This window comes from Monomorium pharaonis, chromosome 9 (assembly GCF_013373865.1).
Source record: "Monomorium pharaonis isolate MP-MQ-018 chromosome 9, ASM1337386v2, whole genome shotgun sequence".
Lineage (NCBI taxonomy): Eukaryota > Metazoa > Arthropoda > Insecta > Hymenoptera > Formicidae > Monomorium > Monomorium pharaonis.
The window spans coordinates 2,177,230-2,195,202 of NC_050475.1; the positions used below are offsets into that span (position 1 = coordinate 2,177,230).

General features: G+C 36.4%; 2 protein-coding genes and 1 long non-coding RNA gene across 7 annotated transcripts; 1 reads left to right on the forward strand and 2 right to left on the reverse strand.

Moving 5' to 3' along the window:
* Positions 1-20: 20 nt before the first annotated feature.
* Positions 21-5,879, reverse strand: LOC105838304. Of its 4 annotated transcripts, none has more exons than XM_036291729.1 (7): positions 5,740-5,879; positions 4,773-4,977; positions 2,419-2,594; positions 1,886-2,197; positions 1,122-1,508; positions 727-1,043; positions 21-171 (listed from the first exon to the last, which is right to left on the reverse strand). In XM_036291729.1, the coding sequence occupies exons 4-7, from the start codon at positions 2,058-2,060 to the stop codon at positions 49-51; spliced, it is 1,002 nt and encodes a 333-aa protein (XP_036147622.1). In that variant the 5' UTR covers positions 2,061-2,197; positions 2,419-2,594; positions 4,773-4,977; positions 5,740-5,879; the 3' UTR covers positions 21-48. The 4 variants fall into 4 exon arrangements, with proteins under 4 accessions (XP_036147622.1, XP_036147623.1, XP_028046107.1 ...); XM_036291730.1 differs by having other exon boundaries at positions 763-1,043; positions 2,321-2,594; XM_028190306.2 differs by having other exon boundaries at positions 2,321-2,594.
* On the forward strand, positions 5,003-11,681 carry LOC105838302 (protein SHQ1 homolog). Of its 2 annotated transcripts, none has more exons than XM_012683771.3 (3): positions 5,003-6,118; positions 7,168-8,934; positions 9,367-11,681. In XM_012683771.3, exons 2-3 carry the CDS (start codon positions 7,336-7,338, stop codon positions 9,574-9,576), a joined length of 1,809 nt encoding a protein of 602 aa, XP_012539225.2. In that variant the 5' UTR covers positions 5,003-6,118; positions 7,168-7,335; the 3' UTR covers positions 9,577-11,681. The 2 variants fall into 2 exon arrangements, with proteins under 2 accessions (XP_012539225.2, XP_036147619.1); XM_036291726.1 differs by lacking the exon at positions 5,003-6,118 and adding an exon at positions 6,157-6,712.
* A 1,950-nt stretch (positions 11,682-13,631) lies between these two features.
* Positions 13,632-17,966, reverse strand: LOC118647296. Its single transcript, XR_004964606.1, has 2 exons — positions 17,894-17,966; positions 13,632-17,089 (listed from the first exon to the last, which is right to left on the reverse strand). It is a non-coding gene; the product is annotated as an uncharacterized LOC118647296 (long non-coding RNA).
* Between the last annotated feature and the right edge of the window lie 7 nt (positions 17,967-17,973).

Consider the following 17,973-nt stretch of genomic DNA (forward strand, 5'->3'; position numbering starts at 1 on the left):
TAAAAATAAACATTCTATAATTTTTACATTAAAAAAAAAAATCTTTATTCAGAACTCATGCTTTACTTCTTTGGGTAAGGGTGGATACATTTCCTGGTTTGACGGAGTTGGAAGCCTATATCGCCAACCGATGTTTTCTGCCTCTGGTGCTGGCGGCGCAGATGGTATAGGCTGTAAGATAAGGTATTCTGAATATGTGATACATATACAGTGACGCATAGAGGATTTAGAAGAATTTCTGAAGTGGTGACTGATACTACTATTATTATAATGATAGTATCATGATAGTACCGATTAGGATGCCTTTTCATGTTGACGTTTAATACTCATTTTCAGCGTCAAAAGATATCAGACGAATTGGTACCTTTATCAAATATTTGGTCATGTCACATGATTAAATATAAAGATATCAATTCATCATTTTTAGTAACGTGATGTCTTTTGATACAGACAGCATCAGCGTACCTTTAAGCTAAATAGATCGTAAAAGTAATTCTTTCAGAATTAAAAGTGATATTTAATAAAGCAAGTATCAAGTTCTATCAGCTCTTCAAATTCTAAATTCTTTGTAAGATTGGTACAATGTTAAAATATTATAAATATAAATTCTTAATTATATCCTAATTTTTTAATATTATGCAATATTGTATCTAAAAAATAACATTTATAGTTACATATATTTTAAATTTAAATCATTAAACTGTTTAATTATATTCTTTTCCTTATCGGGGAATTTCTTAGCGGAGTCCTCTGAAGACTCACCAGAACTCGCTTTTGCCTACTAGTCTTCATCTGCGCGTTGTCTGTGGGTTTCTTAGCGGAATTATTGTCGCTCGTCACAGTGACGTTAATGTTTAGTGAATCCAGCAACTGTAAGAGGTAGGAAATGTTATCCTTAATCTTTATTAATGAATGCGAGAAAGATAGCTGTCTAGTTGCTTCCTGCCGAAGATTCTCCGTCGTCTCGGTCGCAGCTTCGGCGGACGATTCCTTATGTTGTTTCTTAAACCACTTCTGCTCATGACAGACCCAATCGCTTTCATCTGACAAAACAATAAAAATATCTACAATGAAATTATCTAGTACGTTTATGACAGACAGATCAAAAGGGCCAAATTTACCATCTGTGGTGAACATTGGACAACCAGTTCGTTTCCTCTCATGTCGTGTGTATCTGCGCTTATTCTTTTTGTGCTGCTGCGCCATTGTCTTTATGAATTTGTACATGTGGTGAGCAAACCAAAAGCCATAGTAGATCAGCCACTTGATCGACTGTATTATGCGGACCATGTAATGCTCCAAATGATTGTCAAGATTCATGCAATCAGTCCACAAGTCGTAATCTGGACATTCCATGTACTTGAAGCTAAAACCATGCATATCTTTTGACATGTCTCGCTCTAATTTCAGGAAGACATACAGTTCATAGACATCTTTCTTAGCCATGTTTTCAAGTGCGATTTCTAACTCTTTGTTAGTAGATATGGTAATGGTTTCATTTTCTTCATCTATCAATAAACAAATAAGTTAAATACTAATTTATCATTTATATATTTATAGATAGCAATAACTGTTTCTGATTTTCAAATAATTAAACTATTAATGAGAAGCATACACATGAATGTTTTTGCTCTTAAGACATTGCAATACAAGAGGAAAAACATGCAAAGAACTTTCTAGACGTGAGTATTTAAGTAAATTTCCGAGTTTAATTTGTTTCTGCTGTTAAATGCGTTAATTGAATGTAGTTAGCTGACAAAAAATATAAGGCACAACGTCGTTAGATAATGTACATTTAATAAATAATGTCGATTGTTGATTTCAGCAAACCTCACTGTTGCGTTCTCAGACAAGAAAAAAAGAAAAAAAGGACATAAAGACTCACCCTTCCAGCCGACAGTGAAGCTCTTACCCCGTAGGCTCAGGAAGACGGTTTGCAACTTTTCGCAAAGATACATGAAATTCATTGCAACATCGGCGTCGATGTCGAATCTGTGCACTTTCCTGCAAGTCCATGGATTCTCGTTCATAAAGTACACTTTGAAGCTTATCCTCGCCATGGTCGTTCCGAAGTGTCGATATGCGCTCTCTCGCTCTACTTCTTTTAGCACGTTTTCAACCAATATGATCCCGTCAAAAGTCGCAAGTCTTCGTGATGATACCCGTCTCTCCTTTAGGTATTGGAACGATAAAAGGGCTAAAGGATAAAAGGAATGATACGTCTAAAAGATGAATATAAGATAGAAGCGAAATCAAATAGGAAAGAATAGAAAAAATTCTGAGGCACAATGAAAAATAGGGGAACGAAAAGTAAAATCACCTGATTGCGTCAGCCGCGTTCAAAAATTTCAGTTGGGTGAAACACGTCCATATACGTTTACGTCCGTCCAAAGACTTATGAATCTTTTTTAGACTTACGAATCTTGTGAAGGTCGCACGTGATCGCACGTCGTTTGGTCGTTTGTTGAACCCAGTTCAACCTGCGCAGAGTTGCAGAGTGCTTGCACCACGTGGCTTGCACTGTTTGCACACAGAGCTCGTAGAGGGGAGCCCCACTCTTTGACCATTGAAATAATGAAATTATTTCTCAAATACTGAAAGTATACAAACGTGTTTCCTAAATGATTTTGAATTGATTGACGTAAGAAAAATTAATTTTTAAAATTATGTCTGCTAACTGAACACCTAATTCTTCCGTCAAGAGGACAATGTAAAAAATTTCTATTAAAAAAGGAGATAAGAACATATGTGAGATTAATATGGTTTGGACGCCGGTGAAAGTGGAAGAACAAAAAAATACATGAACGTTCAGGTTTCTCGATCGACTAGATCGGTCAGATCAGCGTCGGTTGGTTGACGGCAATTAAAAAAATATATGTATCGTTTAGAAACTTTTTCAGATTCTTTTTTATTATGTAAAGATGACTAGGGTAAAACAGGAACAAACAAGTCAAAGCATGTCTCTTTTCAATGGGAAGAGCCCGGTTTACGTAGTTGATACAATATCGAGTCGGATTTGGAAAGTTTGCTTCTTATGGGCGTAAGGATGGAAAGGGAACAAAAGAGAGGCACGAATGTATAAGTTTAATGACTCGCACATAAATAGGATAAAGCAAGAACGGATACGTACACGTCAGTTATGAAAATATTTTACTAAGAAATTTTAGGTACTTATATACTAGTTTTATACACCTATTGTTATGTCGAGGAAAAGGTGAAAAGGAACAAACAAGTTGAGATATATGTCTCGTCTCTGATATTTATAGAATAATTTTTCTTATTTTATGTCGCGTAATAACTAAAATTTCATTAAAATTCAATAAAATTCATTAATATTTATCAAAGTTCTGTAAGATTGGTCAAAATTTATAGAATTAATTTTTTGTTGAATAACAATAAAATAAAATTAATTTAATAAATTTTAATGAATTAAGTTAAGTTTAGTTTAACGAATTTGTTTAGTAAATTAAATTAAGTTTTATTAATGAATTTTAATGCATTTTAATGAATTTCAATGAAATGGGTCAATTAAAAAAATTTCAATCAAATATTTTTATTAAGGAGCTTGAGCGAGAGATAGCAAATGCTCCCACCGTTCAACCTAGGTCGAAAAATGGGGCTTTTCAGACTCCGTGTGCAATTTGTGCAAGTGCATGCCTACAGGCATGCAGCCTTGCTGCTATGAACATCTGAACTGGCATCGCTGCACTGCATCTTAGCCTCTGGCCTATAAAGTATAAGCTCGATTTCAAATAGAGGAGAGAGACATTTGTCGAGAGACGTTATATGTGTCGCATTGTCAATATGCTGCAGGTAGTTGCGTTGAAAAATTAAAAGCAGAGAAATTCCATTACTTTTGAATGCAGCGTAAAAAAAAATATATGGCATGCAGTTTGACTGTCACAGGCATACGTTTTCTGATGCAATTCTTTCACAGGTTTCGTCGCTCCATACAACAACATGATTTACACATTCGAGCAATGATAATACCACTACGATCATTGACACCAATGATTATGTATGTATGTAATAGATAGATGACGATAAGAGGAGGTGGAAAAGAACAGGCGAAGAGGACTGGAAAATTACTCATATTATATATGAATGAAAAAAGAGCGCTAAGAGACAACTATTATATGAATGAGAAAACGAGACAATCTACGCGAGATCTGCACTTTTTCGCTTTAAAGATATCGGCAGTGAATGTTGTTAATGTATTCGCCGCGTTATGTAATATTTATCGCTTTCGTATACCTGTTTATTCGCATTGCACCTCACTATGATTAACCACGATACAACTTCGGGAAATATTTCATCACGCGTTACATACATGAATCAACGATTGTTTCTAAACAAGAAATCTCGATGACACGTCAGCTATTCTTAGAATTTTTCTCAGCGAATGACAAATTAGTGGATATTAATAAAACATTTCATTACAAACAAATAGCAGGAGGAAAGAAACAAGTACGCCGAGTTGTTCGCTCGCTGCTCTTTTTTATCATTATTATCGAATTTTTCTTCATTATTATCAAGGAACAACGTTCAATTCTTTTATTCATTTTTATAAATTATTGTTTAACTATAAGCATATTAATCATAAAATATCTTGTATTCTCTCTCGCTTGTTTTCCAAGTAAAAATACCGCAAATTAACAATTTTTTCTTTCTTTTTTGGCGTCAACTCCATAAAACAAACTCCATCGTATATTTTTATTCTAAAGAAAAAATTCTAACTCTATAAAAGAAATAAAGATTGTACGAAAAATTACTGTTTCTTGCCCGTAAAACGGACGTCTCCAGCATCCGACTCCGGCAATCCAATTTGCCGTCGAATTTTACCAAAGCGACGACGACGATGACCATTCCCTCGTCATCTACATGGTTGTTGTGGTTGACCGATAACGACCGTTAGATAATAATAACTACATGCCTTTCTCGATGCCTCCCGAGTTCTCGACGTCGAAACCTTTGGACCTGATGAATAATTAAATAGTCAAACATCTAGTGCGTGGCGTCGCAGATTGTCACTCATTACGGAGTGACTCCTTTCATTGAAACTTTCATCGAAATACTTCCTTCTGTTTCTTTTTCAGTTTCTTTACTTTCTGTTTTCAACTGATTTTTTTTTCTCTTTTACTCTCCAGGGTTGCATTGTTATATGAAAGTTTCGTTGAAATTAACAATCATATTGCTTCAAATGATGATTCATAGCATGATTATTCCGACTATTTTGTGACAATTCAGATAAAATGGACTTCCGAATCATCGAAAATTTCTAAGAGTCTCCCACTACGTCCGGTAGTTTTGGAAAAACCGTTCCCTTCCTATGTCCCGCGTGACGACCACGTGACCGAGTCTCATGTCTAAGCGTGGGGCACCAATTACGTCCCGCACGTATAATACTTTAAACATTTTAATACATAAAAAAAAAGTTATTGACATGAAACTACCCTTTAATTTCTTTATTTTTATGCGTATTTTGATTGTGTAAAATGATTTGGAATTTTGTAAAGCCAATTCAAAGATATTTTCTAATAGAAAAATGTAAGTAATTCACTTCACTTTAGAATCCCCTTAATTGATCCGAAATATTATTTCTAGAAGGAGAACGAAGGCTCTCGAAGTCGAGATTAACAATATAGCCTGTTCTTTTGGCTGCACTGCTACAATAAGTTAGAATGAAAAGAAAATATAGATACTTTTACATTAAATTTATTGCAGCGCGGTGCAGCATACCTGTCTAAAAATAGAACGCATGCGCGGCTCCCCTCCTGAGCGCCCCGACGTCACCGTCTAGCTACGGCGGTGACGCGCCTCGCTGCTGCTGCTCTCGCTCTCGCACACTTTCATTTAGTAGTTGAAAATGGCCGCTTGAAGTATTTTGTCAACATGTGTTCTATAAAAATGTGCCCGCTCGAGAAAAATAGCTTCGCCCACGCGAAATCGACTGGTATCAACACGGCAATCGGCGCTGACTTGCGATTTAAGGGAATCGACTTGTTGCTGCTCACGCCCTGTGATCCCCGCGATCCACAGGATCCCAGATCGACTTCTTGGTGGTGTTGCAAACGACATTGTCACAAGTGCGCCTACGTTGGCTGCTCACGTTTATCACGTAAGTGGCGAATATGCGCGCGCGCGCGCGCGCGCGCGCGTGTGTGTGTGTGTGTGTGTGTGTGTGTGTGTGTGTGTGTGTGTGTGTGTGTGTGTGTGTGTGTGTGTGTGTTGCGTGCGTACGCTAATATCCGTGCACGGATGATGACTTCGTATTGACTACTGCTGATTCTGCGTCACACATTTGATAATCGTACGCGCTGAATAATAACGCGATCGCCCGATGATCAGAAAATATGATCCCCTTTCCCCCTCTCCCGCGTAGGCACCGTCGCGCGTCGTGGCGTCGTAGTGTAGTATAGGAACATGCGACATTTTTCGCTGTTGTTTTTCCTTGCGAGTCGCGTTATCGATGTATTTACGTAGGAAAAGATCCCCGATAATATATATTATCGGTGATATTTGTACAAAGATAAATTTCTGATAATGTTACCACCGTTGTCACATGCACATGCACAAGCGCTTTATGTGCGCGTGCTTGACCGATTGAGAGGCTAAAAATTTTTCCAAGAAAGACCTTCGGAATGCTAATGAGGTTATAAGCTGAAGATACGGATCATTTCATAAGCCGAGCCTCAAAACTCTAAAATGAATCGTCAGTTGATTAGATTTTTAATTTTCAAAATCTTTATTTCTAATTAATGTATAAGATCTTCTTTAAGATCTTATTAACCGGAATTTAAGAATAGATTATTAAAAATATACGATGCGAGATAATTAACATCTAAATTTAAAAAATAATGCAATACTGAAATACAGCTTTTATGACAATACAATAAACATTTATGGCCATAATATCTAAACAGTATATAAAAAGGTAATTTTGGTGATTATTTCCGAATTCAACAGAGTATACAAAATATCATGAATTCCATAATCTCACATTCAATCCATAACTATCTTTGTCTACATATTTACGTATATTTTTTCCAATACTAAAAAATTCTGAAATACATAAATGTTTACGGTATTTTGAATTAAATTTTAGATTAACATAATCTGACTGATTTGTAGATAAATATATTCTAACAAGGTATATATATTTTTCAGAACATAGAGAGAAGAGCACAGATATAAGAATACGGAGAAGTAGAGGCAAAATACCAATTTGAGTCTCACGAACACACCAGGGATTTTTTGCTCCTTGGATCTGCACATTTAGGCCTCTCTAGTATCACGTGTTTATCTCAACTTTTTTCTTCTGGTGGAAAATCCTAAATGCATCCTGCACACCTTACAATGATGTCTCACATGTTCACGATGAAGAAAAGGCAAATCGCCGTTTTACTTGGAGAAGACAGTGCACCGTGCACGAACAATCAGAAAACATCTCTTGTTCAAACATGGAATAATTTTGTCAGCAGTAATTTAAGATTACCAAGATTATTTGGAGAACCGCTATCTGTCACTGTCGTAAATGACGAAATATTGAATTGTGATTTTTTAGAAAATTCGTCGACAAGGAAAAAGGATCTGACATACATTTCGCAGAAAGCAAGGCTCTTACACTTAAAGCAAAACACTCCTGATTACATGAAGTCGATGTTAGAACTTACACCTAAGATGAATCAAGATTGGCTTATCGTCGACGAGTCTGAATTAATTAACATAAGAAACGACCTGAACTTTCTAAAGAACTTGATTGACACACACGAGGAAAATAATACAATGAAATCTGTGCCGTGCTTTAAGGAGACAGAGAAGATAATGGAAGATACTATGATCTGTTCTTCGGATTCTTTGGACGTCGATCCACGGAATCAGGAAGCTGACATTCACAAAGATATGGATGTCGAGTCTTTCCTCGTGGTTTCTCACTCGGATGTCCCAGCTGCACCCGTAGGTCTTACCATAGAAAATTCAATGTCACGCATCTCTAATATTTGTCGAAATGCTTGGAATAGTTTAACTTGCAGCTTGTACTGTAAACCAGCAAGAATGTCCGTGAAGTATCCGCTGTGTTTAACGAAGTCGCACCACTATCGGAAGGTCAACGTCATCGCGGTAGGCCGAGGTCGTGGTAGAGCAAAGTGCCAGCTAAGACGTTCTGGAGTAAGCCAAACCTTATGTCGGAAGGAATTTATCAAGTCTAACGATAGCGAGAACAATCTCGTCGATGTAACAGCGAACGATTGCATTGAGTTAGATGATAAACCAGACAGCTTAGAATTCAACATGGATACTACGGATTCTACTCGAATTGCAGAACGGATCCATAGCCCAGTAAGGTCCCATTTTTCCAAAGGAACACCTGCGAAAGAAAAAGCAAAAACGCACAGAAAGAAGATTAAAACGAAAGATGTAACCAAAATGCGTTACATACCCAGTTCTTATAGAATGAGTGATTATTGCGAGGACAGCAACGATAAAATGCTCAATGCACAGGAAAATTCATCCCAATTGCGAACGTTGTCGGAGAACTCCGATGACGATTGGATTGTCTTCGAAGACGAAGACGAAGACGAAGACGAAGACGATGGCGATGGCGATGGCGATGGCGATGGCGATGGCGATGGCGATGGCGATGGCGATTCTTCGATGAGAATAAACGATACTACCTACATAAATTTTATCGAAACTCACGATGATGAGCTACCTTCGTCTCGCCGATTATTATCTGATAGTTCCAATGATTCTGATAATTTCAATACGTTCGATAGCTCTGATGCTCTGAATAGTTCCTTTAAATCTGAAGAAAACGACGACGTCGATGGTTGTGACGAGATAAGCTTCCATGATGGAAGCAGCCAACTGGAAGATGATTTGGTCATCTTTACTGATGAAAACTCCGAGGAATTAACAACACAAACGAAGAAGGTACTTTCTCATTACTTGCATTCTAAATTGTGATTTTAGAAGCAAGAAATATTTAGAAGCAGGAAATTCTTTTATAAATATTTTAACGGTACTAAATGTTTAAAGCTCATTGTAGTCTTGAGAACATTATGTAAATGTTTTACTAGATAATTGAATTGCTGATGCATAGATAAATTGCAAGTTTGCACATATTTTTTCTTTATTTCTGATTCATAATTTAAGATCATTCATGTAACAAAATTTTGAATGTTTTCTTTATTTTATTAATTTTTTATTAATTATTTAGCTCTTTTAATTTTAATTTTTTAATAACTGTTTATTTTTTAGTAGCATTAAGTAAATTTGAGATTTTTTAACGGTATTATGTAACACTCATATTTAATATACTCTATGTGTGCATGTATTAGCAGGAAATTCGAAATTTTATTTCAGGTCTGTTTCGACCCGACTCCAGTCGTACACGTTATGGTAACATGGAATTATGCGTATCGAGCAGCTCGAAGAGGTCCTTGGGAACAATATGCGCGGGACAACGAAAGATTTAGGGGACGTATAAATTCTATCGCAATTGTTCTTGATCCAGTTTTAAGAAATAAACATCGCTCGCAAGTTTGGCAGAAACGATTCTCTTTTTTGGAATAACGTTAGGCTAATTTATAATCTTAAATAAAATAATTGAACATCAATATAAAGAAATTTTCTCTTAATATAAGACTACAATACATGCAATATTCACATGTTTGTGATAATACTTCTTTTTCTTTTCCAATCTTTTATAAAAAAAAAGAGATGAGATCTGCGTTCTGATTTAGAACAGGATTTTAGAGAAAATAATGAACTTTTTTGTCAGTTTAGTGAAATTGCGTTGCTTCTTGAGAAATACTACTACGTTTTACATAAAAAATGTGATAGTTCCAAAGAAAATTGAAATGCATGTAAACTTGAACCATTAAAATAATATCTTATATACGTGGAATCTTGAAAAAAGTATATGTTGCACATTACGAAAAAATCTCTATTATTAAAAACTGTAAGCGCATTTTGGAATTACGTTACAACGATATATGGTGTTTTTTTTTTTCTAGAACTGTGTAATCGTTTGTCAACTAATACATTTTCCACGTAACTAAGAATTAATCGGAGGTGCATTTGATAATTAACTAGAATATATTAACTAGATTAATTCACACTAGGTAATCATCACTGTATATAGCGTGTATATATGTAACATCACGTTGTGAGGAGTTATGTATGTACGTAACATAATTTGTACGAACTGCGAAGTTATATGTATGCAAAATTTACAGAAAACGAGTTTTAAGTCTATATCGCATATGTGTCACAGCATTTTTATTTCTTATCGCAACTTTGATATTGGAGAAATAATAAAGTAAATAAAAAGAAGAAATAAGATTTTATCCACAAGCAAAAAGTTTTTCATGATTTTGTCTATATAAATTTCTCTTTTCTTTTACTGAAAACTTTTTCTTACAAAAACACAATTTATCGAGAGAATCGTTACTTACAAGATACGAAAAAGTTATGAATTGACAGTGCACGAAAAGGATGTTTTAATATGTAATAAGCTATTTTTAATTGATCTTGAATAAGTGAAAGTAACCTCTGAATATTGGATTTATTTTCTGTATTTTATTATTTATTAGAATATAAAACGGAAAACAGTAGGTTCAACACAAAAAAAATCTTATCTCTTCTTATCTCTTAATTTATCGCGATAAACTTGGTGTATAATTTTTATATAATGCGTTTTTGTTGAAATGTAAATAAGAGAAAAAAGGTGGGAAAAAGAAGTTTTATTTAAGATTGTCATGAAATTTATTCTTTGTGACAAGCTGAAAGAATAAATATACGTGCAAACAGAATCATCGTCGCTTATACTCGCGATAATTGAAATCGTGACTCGTTCGCGAAACATTTCGTTAATATTAAAGTGAACTGAATTCTTTCGAAATATAATTAGCGATATTTATATGTTCAAAATTAAATTGTCGATGATACGTTTAAATGGAAGATCACATATTTGAGGATACTTAGTAAATTTTTATATTATTATTTTTGATAGCATAAAGTATGGCAACCACAATAATTTAGCATTGTGCATTATGCATTATGCATTATACATTATACATTAACTTTTTTAAATTTGTCGTTGGCGAGACATCTGATAAAATGTGTCGAAAACTTATTTTTTATTAATAATCTTGGAGCAAAATTTAATTAGCTTATAATTAAAACGTGATTTTATATTGTGTTTCTCAATAGTTGAGTCAATTTTAACATTAAATTATTTATTTAAATATTATAGTAATATATTTATATATTCTCTCTTTTTGTGTAATGACGATTTCTTTCTCATAAATATCTCCTAGTTCTCTTCTTTCACGCTTGTCTAAAAGTTACTTTGCACCATCTCGCGAACATAATTTTCAGACGCATCGATTTCATTTTTCCCGTTGATTGTCTACGCGATTATCTACACGTTCGCTTACAATAATTGCAATATTTGCGCTGGGAAATTTCTCATAATAATGTAACAATAGGAAAATGATGGGATTAAAACTGTGTCAAGGGCAAGTTATGTGACTATCGCTTAACGATCCTATGGTCACTAAAATTAAGAGCACTCCATTACTTTCGAGTTTGGTCCGATACACGTTCATAAGTTTAAAATTTTTTTATGCGAGCTCTTTTTGATTCTATTACAAGAAAGGCGATAAACAAAAAAATATGGATGCTGTAATACTTAGAAGATATTTTTAAAATTTGAAAAATTTTTATATATTTATTATAAAAAATAGAATTATCTATATGACTTATTTGAAGCATCTTGTGTTCCAGTTTGACGTTTTGAAGACATTATTTTAAAATGTGTTTAAGATGCTTTATTTGTTTATCGTTTTTGACATGTCTAATTTCACTCGATACAAAACATTAAGTAATAATACACATTAAGTATACATGTAAGAGAAAAAGCAGCCAAATTTTAGTAACGGCAATGTAATATTTATTTGGTGAAAACTTCATGTAATTAATATCAATAGAAAAAGAGATCTACATGTATTTATGTATATATGTATCGCTAATAATGTATAATGTTTTTAATATAATGTGTAATTTTTATATGTAATTTGAAAGAATGTAATAAAAAGTAAAAATTTGTATAAATGTAATAAAATTCAGAATTTCGGCGTTTCTAAGAATTTGTATAATTTTCAAGAATCTAAGATTTCAAATTGACAAGATAAAAAATTTTGAAAATCAAAATTAGATTAGGTATAATTAGGTATAAGTAGGTGAAGTAAACTAACTTTAAGCATTTAATTTCAACAATCAAAACTTCATTATACCTTTCTTTCACTTACATACATCACACAGCAAGACTGATCACACGTATGTAAATTTAATCAACGACAAGATAGTACTGAATACCGAAAGAAGTTCGCGGACGGTCAAGTTACAACGAACAAACAAGCAAAAAGCGGACAGGAAGAGGATGGGCATGGCTTTAATTGACTGAGTCGCATAGATGACAGGTCCTCATCGCGAGCTGTTGTAATGAGCGCGTTATGCGTCGTTGCATTGACCTAGCACGTTTACACGTTGTGAAAAAAAAAACGACGAGGCGCATCGTAAAAATCCCGACAATCTCCATTATGGAAATTTCCATGTCGCGACGACTTGACTAATTTCCATAATTTAATCGGCCTAATATTCATATACGAATCTTTCGGACGCCAAATTAATTGACTCAACTTTTAGTTAGAGACGCTATTCATTATTACTATATCTATATAAAAAGTTTTTATACAACAAATGCGGAAAAAAAATTTTTGTCATATTCTCATTTTAATATTTTTTAAGTTTTTTTAATAATAAATAAAAATGGAGATGTCATAGATTAAATATAATGAATTATAATAAATCGTTTTGCCATGTGCTATCAATTTATTTATTAATTACAATGATGTAATTTTTTAACTTTTAAGTTGCAGTAAAAATTGAGCTTTAGCCAGTTTATCGAATATTTATGGCACAGGCAGCATCTTCACTTGCACTTTCACGTGGAAAGTTTCAAAAGTTCACTGCCACTTTCTCGTCTATCCTTTACAAGCAACCATTTACCGAGTTATAGTGTTACTTTAGTTTCTCCTTGATATGCGACAAATAATAACGGATTCATATCGTTCGATTCGCACATAAATATTCAAAATGATACACGTCAAAAAAAAAAAAATTAATATTCGCGTGTCGCAGAAATTCGAATGTAAGAAAACTTAATTTAAAGATCTTTGCATATCAGTTCTTGGTGTTTCACATCTTAATCGATTTCGATACATGTAAGACATTAAATATGCGTAACAACTACATCGTTACATAATAATAATCGAATGCAATTTTGTTATATAGACGTTAAACGCGATCTGAATTTTGTCATTCGATGTTAAGGATCAGGTTCATTATAGACGGGAACGCGCTTGAGAGATCGTTGTCTCTTTTTTTTCTTTATTACACGGGACTTCTTTCCCTGGATTATTCAATGCGATCTGCTTTCACCTTTTCACGCCGATCCGACTACATGCGAGAGTGCATGCAACATATATATATATATATATATATATATATATATATATATATAATGATAATATAAAATTAAATTTTAAAATAAAACACAATAAATAACTGTTAGAAATATAAATGCATTTCACTAGTAAGAACATAAATATCTGTAATTCTATATACAGTATAATTTTATGAGCAAAAGTTTTATGGATAAGAATTCGAGTATTGTAAACTCCGGACTCTGTATTTTGTTGTATTCTCATATTTTTCCTGTATACTCTTTCATGCGTTACTTTACAATTCGTTTGTTCCTCTCAGTCCTCTTCTGCTGCCCTATATTTTACGACTTGCGTTACGACGAACAATAACGCACAGTTCTTACATAGGCAGATTCTTACGTAAGCCGGATTCTCAATTAATTATACCCAGCAACAGCATTCGACTTTCCTACGTCAAAGAGTGTTTCTCCGCGATTTATTTCTACACTTATCTCAAACGCGGTACGGGCGTTAAACACAGTGGCAGTACCAGTGTCCGCGCAGTCGGCAGTGATAGAAATGATATACGCGTGATGTAATTGAGGAAGTAATCTGATTGAAAAGTATCATAAGCAATCATAACACGAAAAATAAGTTTTACAGCCGCAACTGTGTGTTTTCGTAGGATTTCTTAGATTGAAATTGAACGATTGCTAGACAGATATTTTCTAGGTATTGTGGTTCTTTTCTCCTCGTTATCTCGGCAAAGGTGATAAACGGTAGGGTAAACAGCGTGCGACGATTCGTGTGCGAAAATTCGAGAGCTCTCTCCAATTTAGGCAGGCAGATCTCAAATTACCATTAGGTGTTGGCCTGCACGTATCGTTTCACACTGGCCGGAGTTGCCCAGCCCATGCAGCAGCAAGTGCGGCCGTTGTCCCGTTGTAATCTCGGCGCACAATATCGTCCCAATTGTGTTCCGTCGGCTTTAGCAACAATTACATCACATCCGGCACGCATTCGAGTACGCGTACTCGCCATAGAGGTTTCTTTCCCGAGTCTTTTTGTGACGAATTATTATTTCCTCTCCCTCTTTCTCTTCACTTCTCGATTATAGAGCGCACGCGACAATGTCGAGTACGAAGATTTATAATTTGTCTTTTTGTCTTTTGACAATCAGACTTTAACTTGACAAGTTAAGCCGCCTGGCATTCCGCGATCAAACTACGAGCTATATCTGGCATTTAGCAATTTCTTGTTCTTCAGTACTGAGTACAATGACGAATTAATAACAAATGTAAATAAATTTGTATCTACCCCCTTTTATCCTTATATGCTCAACTTCCTATTTTTTAATTTTTTTCCTAAAAAAAGAAAGGATGGACAGAGGAGGGAGGGAGGCTAAAATACTTTTGTTCTTGGAAACGATAAAGAAATCCAGTTGCTGGAATACGATTCTTTCCTCCTCGCGACATGATTAAACGGCAAACACAATGTACATACGAGCGAATATTAAGAGAATATATAGAGAAATCTTCGACTCTTTCTTTCGATTTCTTTTCGAAGTGTTAAACAAATATTAGCGATTGGCGAATGGTGTCTCAGCCCCGAGTGATTGCTCACTATCGTTCCCTTCGTTTTTCTCGCGGCGAACAATCTCGTCTCGGCAATCAAGCCAAGCTAAAGGTAGAGTCCGAGGTCCAGGCTCAGACGGAAGCACGGACGTCGAGATTAAAGTGAGAACGGAAGAGAAGGCCGAGGTCAAGGCGAAGACTGGCGAGACCAAGGCCGTCGATGCCAATTCTACCACCGAGATCGTCGTCTGTAACTGGATCGAGAAGGACGAGCCTTTTCCCGTCTCGTTGCTCGAAATCGCAAAGTCACCGTCGATATATGACTAAGAGATCGAGATCCTCAGCCGGGATCACCGAGTCAAGGGTATCGTCAACAACGAAGGTGTCATCGGATACCAACTTTGCGGTTAGCACTCGCAAGCTGGTAAGAAATATCTCCTCGCATGCCGAGGCTAACAGCCAGATGGTGGTGAAGGTTTCTTGATGAGCAACGCAACCAACTGCCTCCTCTCCAATCGCATCCCGCACTTTATGAAAGAGTATTGGTCTTTTCTGGCGGCGAAGAGTACTAGAGCAGATTAACGTTCCTGGCGTGCCAGATTTGCAGAAATAAAATTGGGAAAGTGATCGAAAGACGAGGGAAAGGGCAAATTGAGTGAATTATCAGCCAGGACTTTCAAGAAACATAGCTATTCTAAATTCCGTCAATCAACACCTGCACTATAATATTGCGTACGTCACTCATCACCGTCTTCTTCGCAGGATCCATGTGTTTCGCAGCGCAGCGTGCATATTAAGTTGCCGTTTGAAATGAAAGAATCCCACATTCGAAGATTCAATCTCGCGCGTGCGAGGGGGACAATATTATGCAACACGCGTGCGATATTGCCCAACGTGCCGTTTCCGCGCTCAATCGGCGCGCCTTACTTACCAAACATACGAATTATATTATAGCAACGGATCGCGCCTTTTGAGCAACTCCTTCACGCTGAAATGAATCAGCGATCTGCCGGCGCAGCTTTCCTAACGCTCGCGCTCGCGGTTACCAACGCGGCTCTAATGCTAATCTCTTCCGAGAAGCCCGTAATTAATGACGCTTCGAGAGATTCGTGTGTATCGACCGTTGTTGTTACTCAACTTGCTTTACGACGAAAAAATCTCGCGCGAGTATTATATTACAGAACGAAACCGCGGCCGCCGAGAGACGTACGCGCGTTTTGTTCTGCTAGAGGAATAATTAATCGCGATAATTTGCGAGGAGATTGCTGATAGATCGGTCTATTTTTACCGTAGCAGTTCCCTCCCCCTTCCCTCGAAAAGCTCTCTCGGCTGCAACACCAGTTTTTTTTTTCGAGCTGGCTCCACCATTGTATAACCGCTTCGTGAATTATTCATCGCTATAAATCCCGAAATCTAAATCGAGCTTAAGCGGGAGACGGAATTTTAAATTCCGATTAAATTTATGAACATTTGAGAAAGAGAATCTTGTTTAGCAAGTAAAATTCCCCTTGAGGTAATGTCTCCTCTCTCTCTTCTTCGAATTCCCTCACGGGGAATTTTACTGGCCGAGACTACTTAATTGGTACGACCTGCAAGACCGTACTCATCCTCGACACGCCTCTCCAAATTGTACCAAAGACAAACGGTACTTTGTCGCTTACAATTTTATACGTGTTAATACATCGACGCGCGTATTACTGTTATTTAGGGCCCCTCGCAATTGCTGAAAACGAGCGGTGTGGATTTTCCACGCTATTATCCTTCTAATAACATGACAACTGTTCTCTTGCATGCATGCGCGCACGGAACCGCGACGCGTGTTGTACGCACGCACGGATCTCGATATACATAGTGTTAATTAAATTACAATTTATTCGGCCGAGTATTAGAACAGTAACGTGTAATCATATAGACACGCGGTTATTAATATTTTGCATTTATAGTGGAAGTGCTTCGAGTCCAAGGCATTTTTCTTTCTGCGTCACGTCATTCGCTGTCGCGATTCACACAGATCGCCGGTATCTGAAAATGTACCAACGGATGAGGAAATGTTACAAGCGCGACATTGTCTGAAGATGCTAATTAGCGCGCTCCCGTCAGAGATTTATTAATGAACGGATGAAAGTTAACGACAGCCCATTAGTTTCTGAAGACACGTTTGCCGCAACCTCGCGATTACGGTAGACGATAATAGACAGCCTGTCCGTCGATTAATCTCGCTCTGCGTGCCTTATTAACTCGTGCCGATCTATAAACCGCAATATCTGATCCGTTAAACTCACAAAGCAAGGAAAGTACCATCAATATTGCGATGAACTTAGATTAGACATTTTTTAAGTTTACTCTTGGAAGCACTTGATGTATAAGCGAAAGTATCTTAAAATAATTTCTTACGGCTGGTACAGAAACAAATCAACTCGGCGTTATAAAAGAAACTTTTTTGAAAATAAAACTCTTCTTTCACATGTGTCACCTTACGTATTACCTTAAGAATATCTCAAAACCGTCAGAGATTTTTTCTATGGTAGGTTCTCCGACGAATTTGCAGCCGACTTTTCCTTAGCGGAAATGTCGAGGTTGACCGTCCATCTATTATAGTTGTCTAGTTTTCTACATTCTTGTAATCAAATTAAAACTCCGTTGGAATAAACTGAAGGACGTGGTTTTGTCAACCGTCTGGTTTTTCCAACGTTCAGCTCGCGAGGGAGTCTCTCTTGTGGCCACAAATTTTTATCCTCCCAGGTCGAATAAATCTCGCACCAAGACGAGGCGCGACCACGTCGGTCCCGTGTGTACACACGCATCCCTACCTATCTACCTGCCTACCTGTCGCGTAGACCCCGGCGGTGTCCCCGACGTCGCTCGAGCCCCGGACGATGCCTCGGTGACTGGTGGTTCAAGAGGTG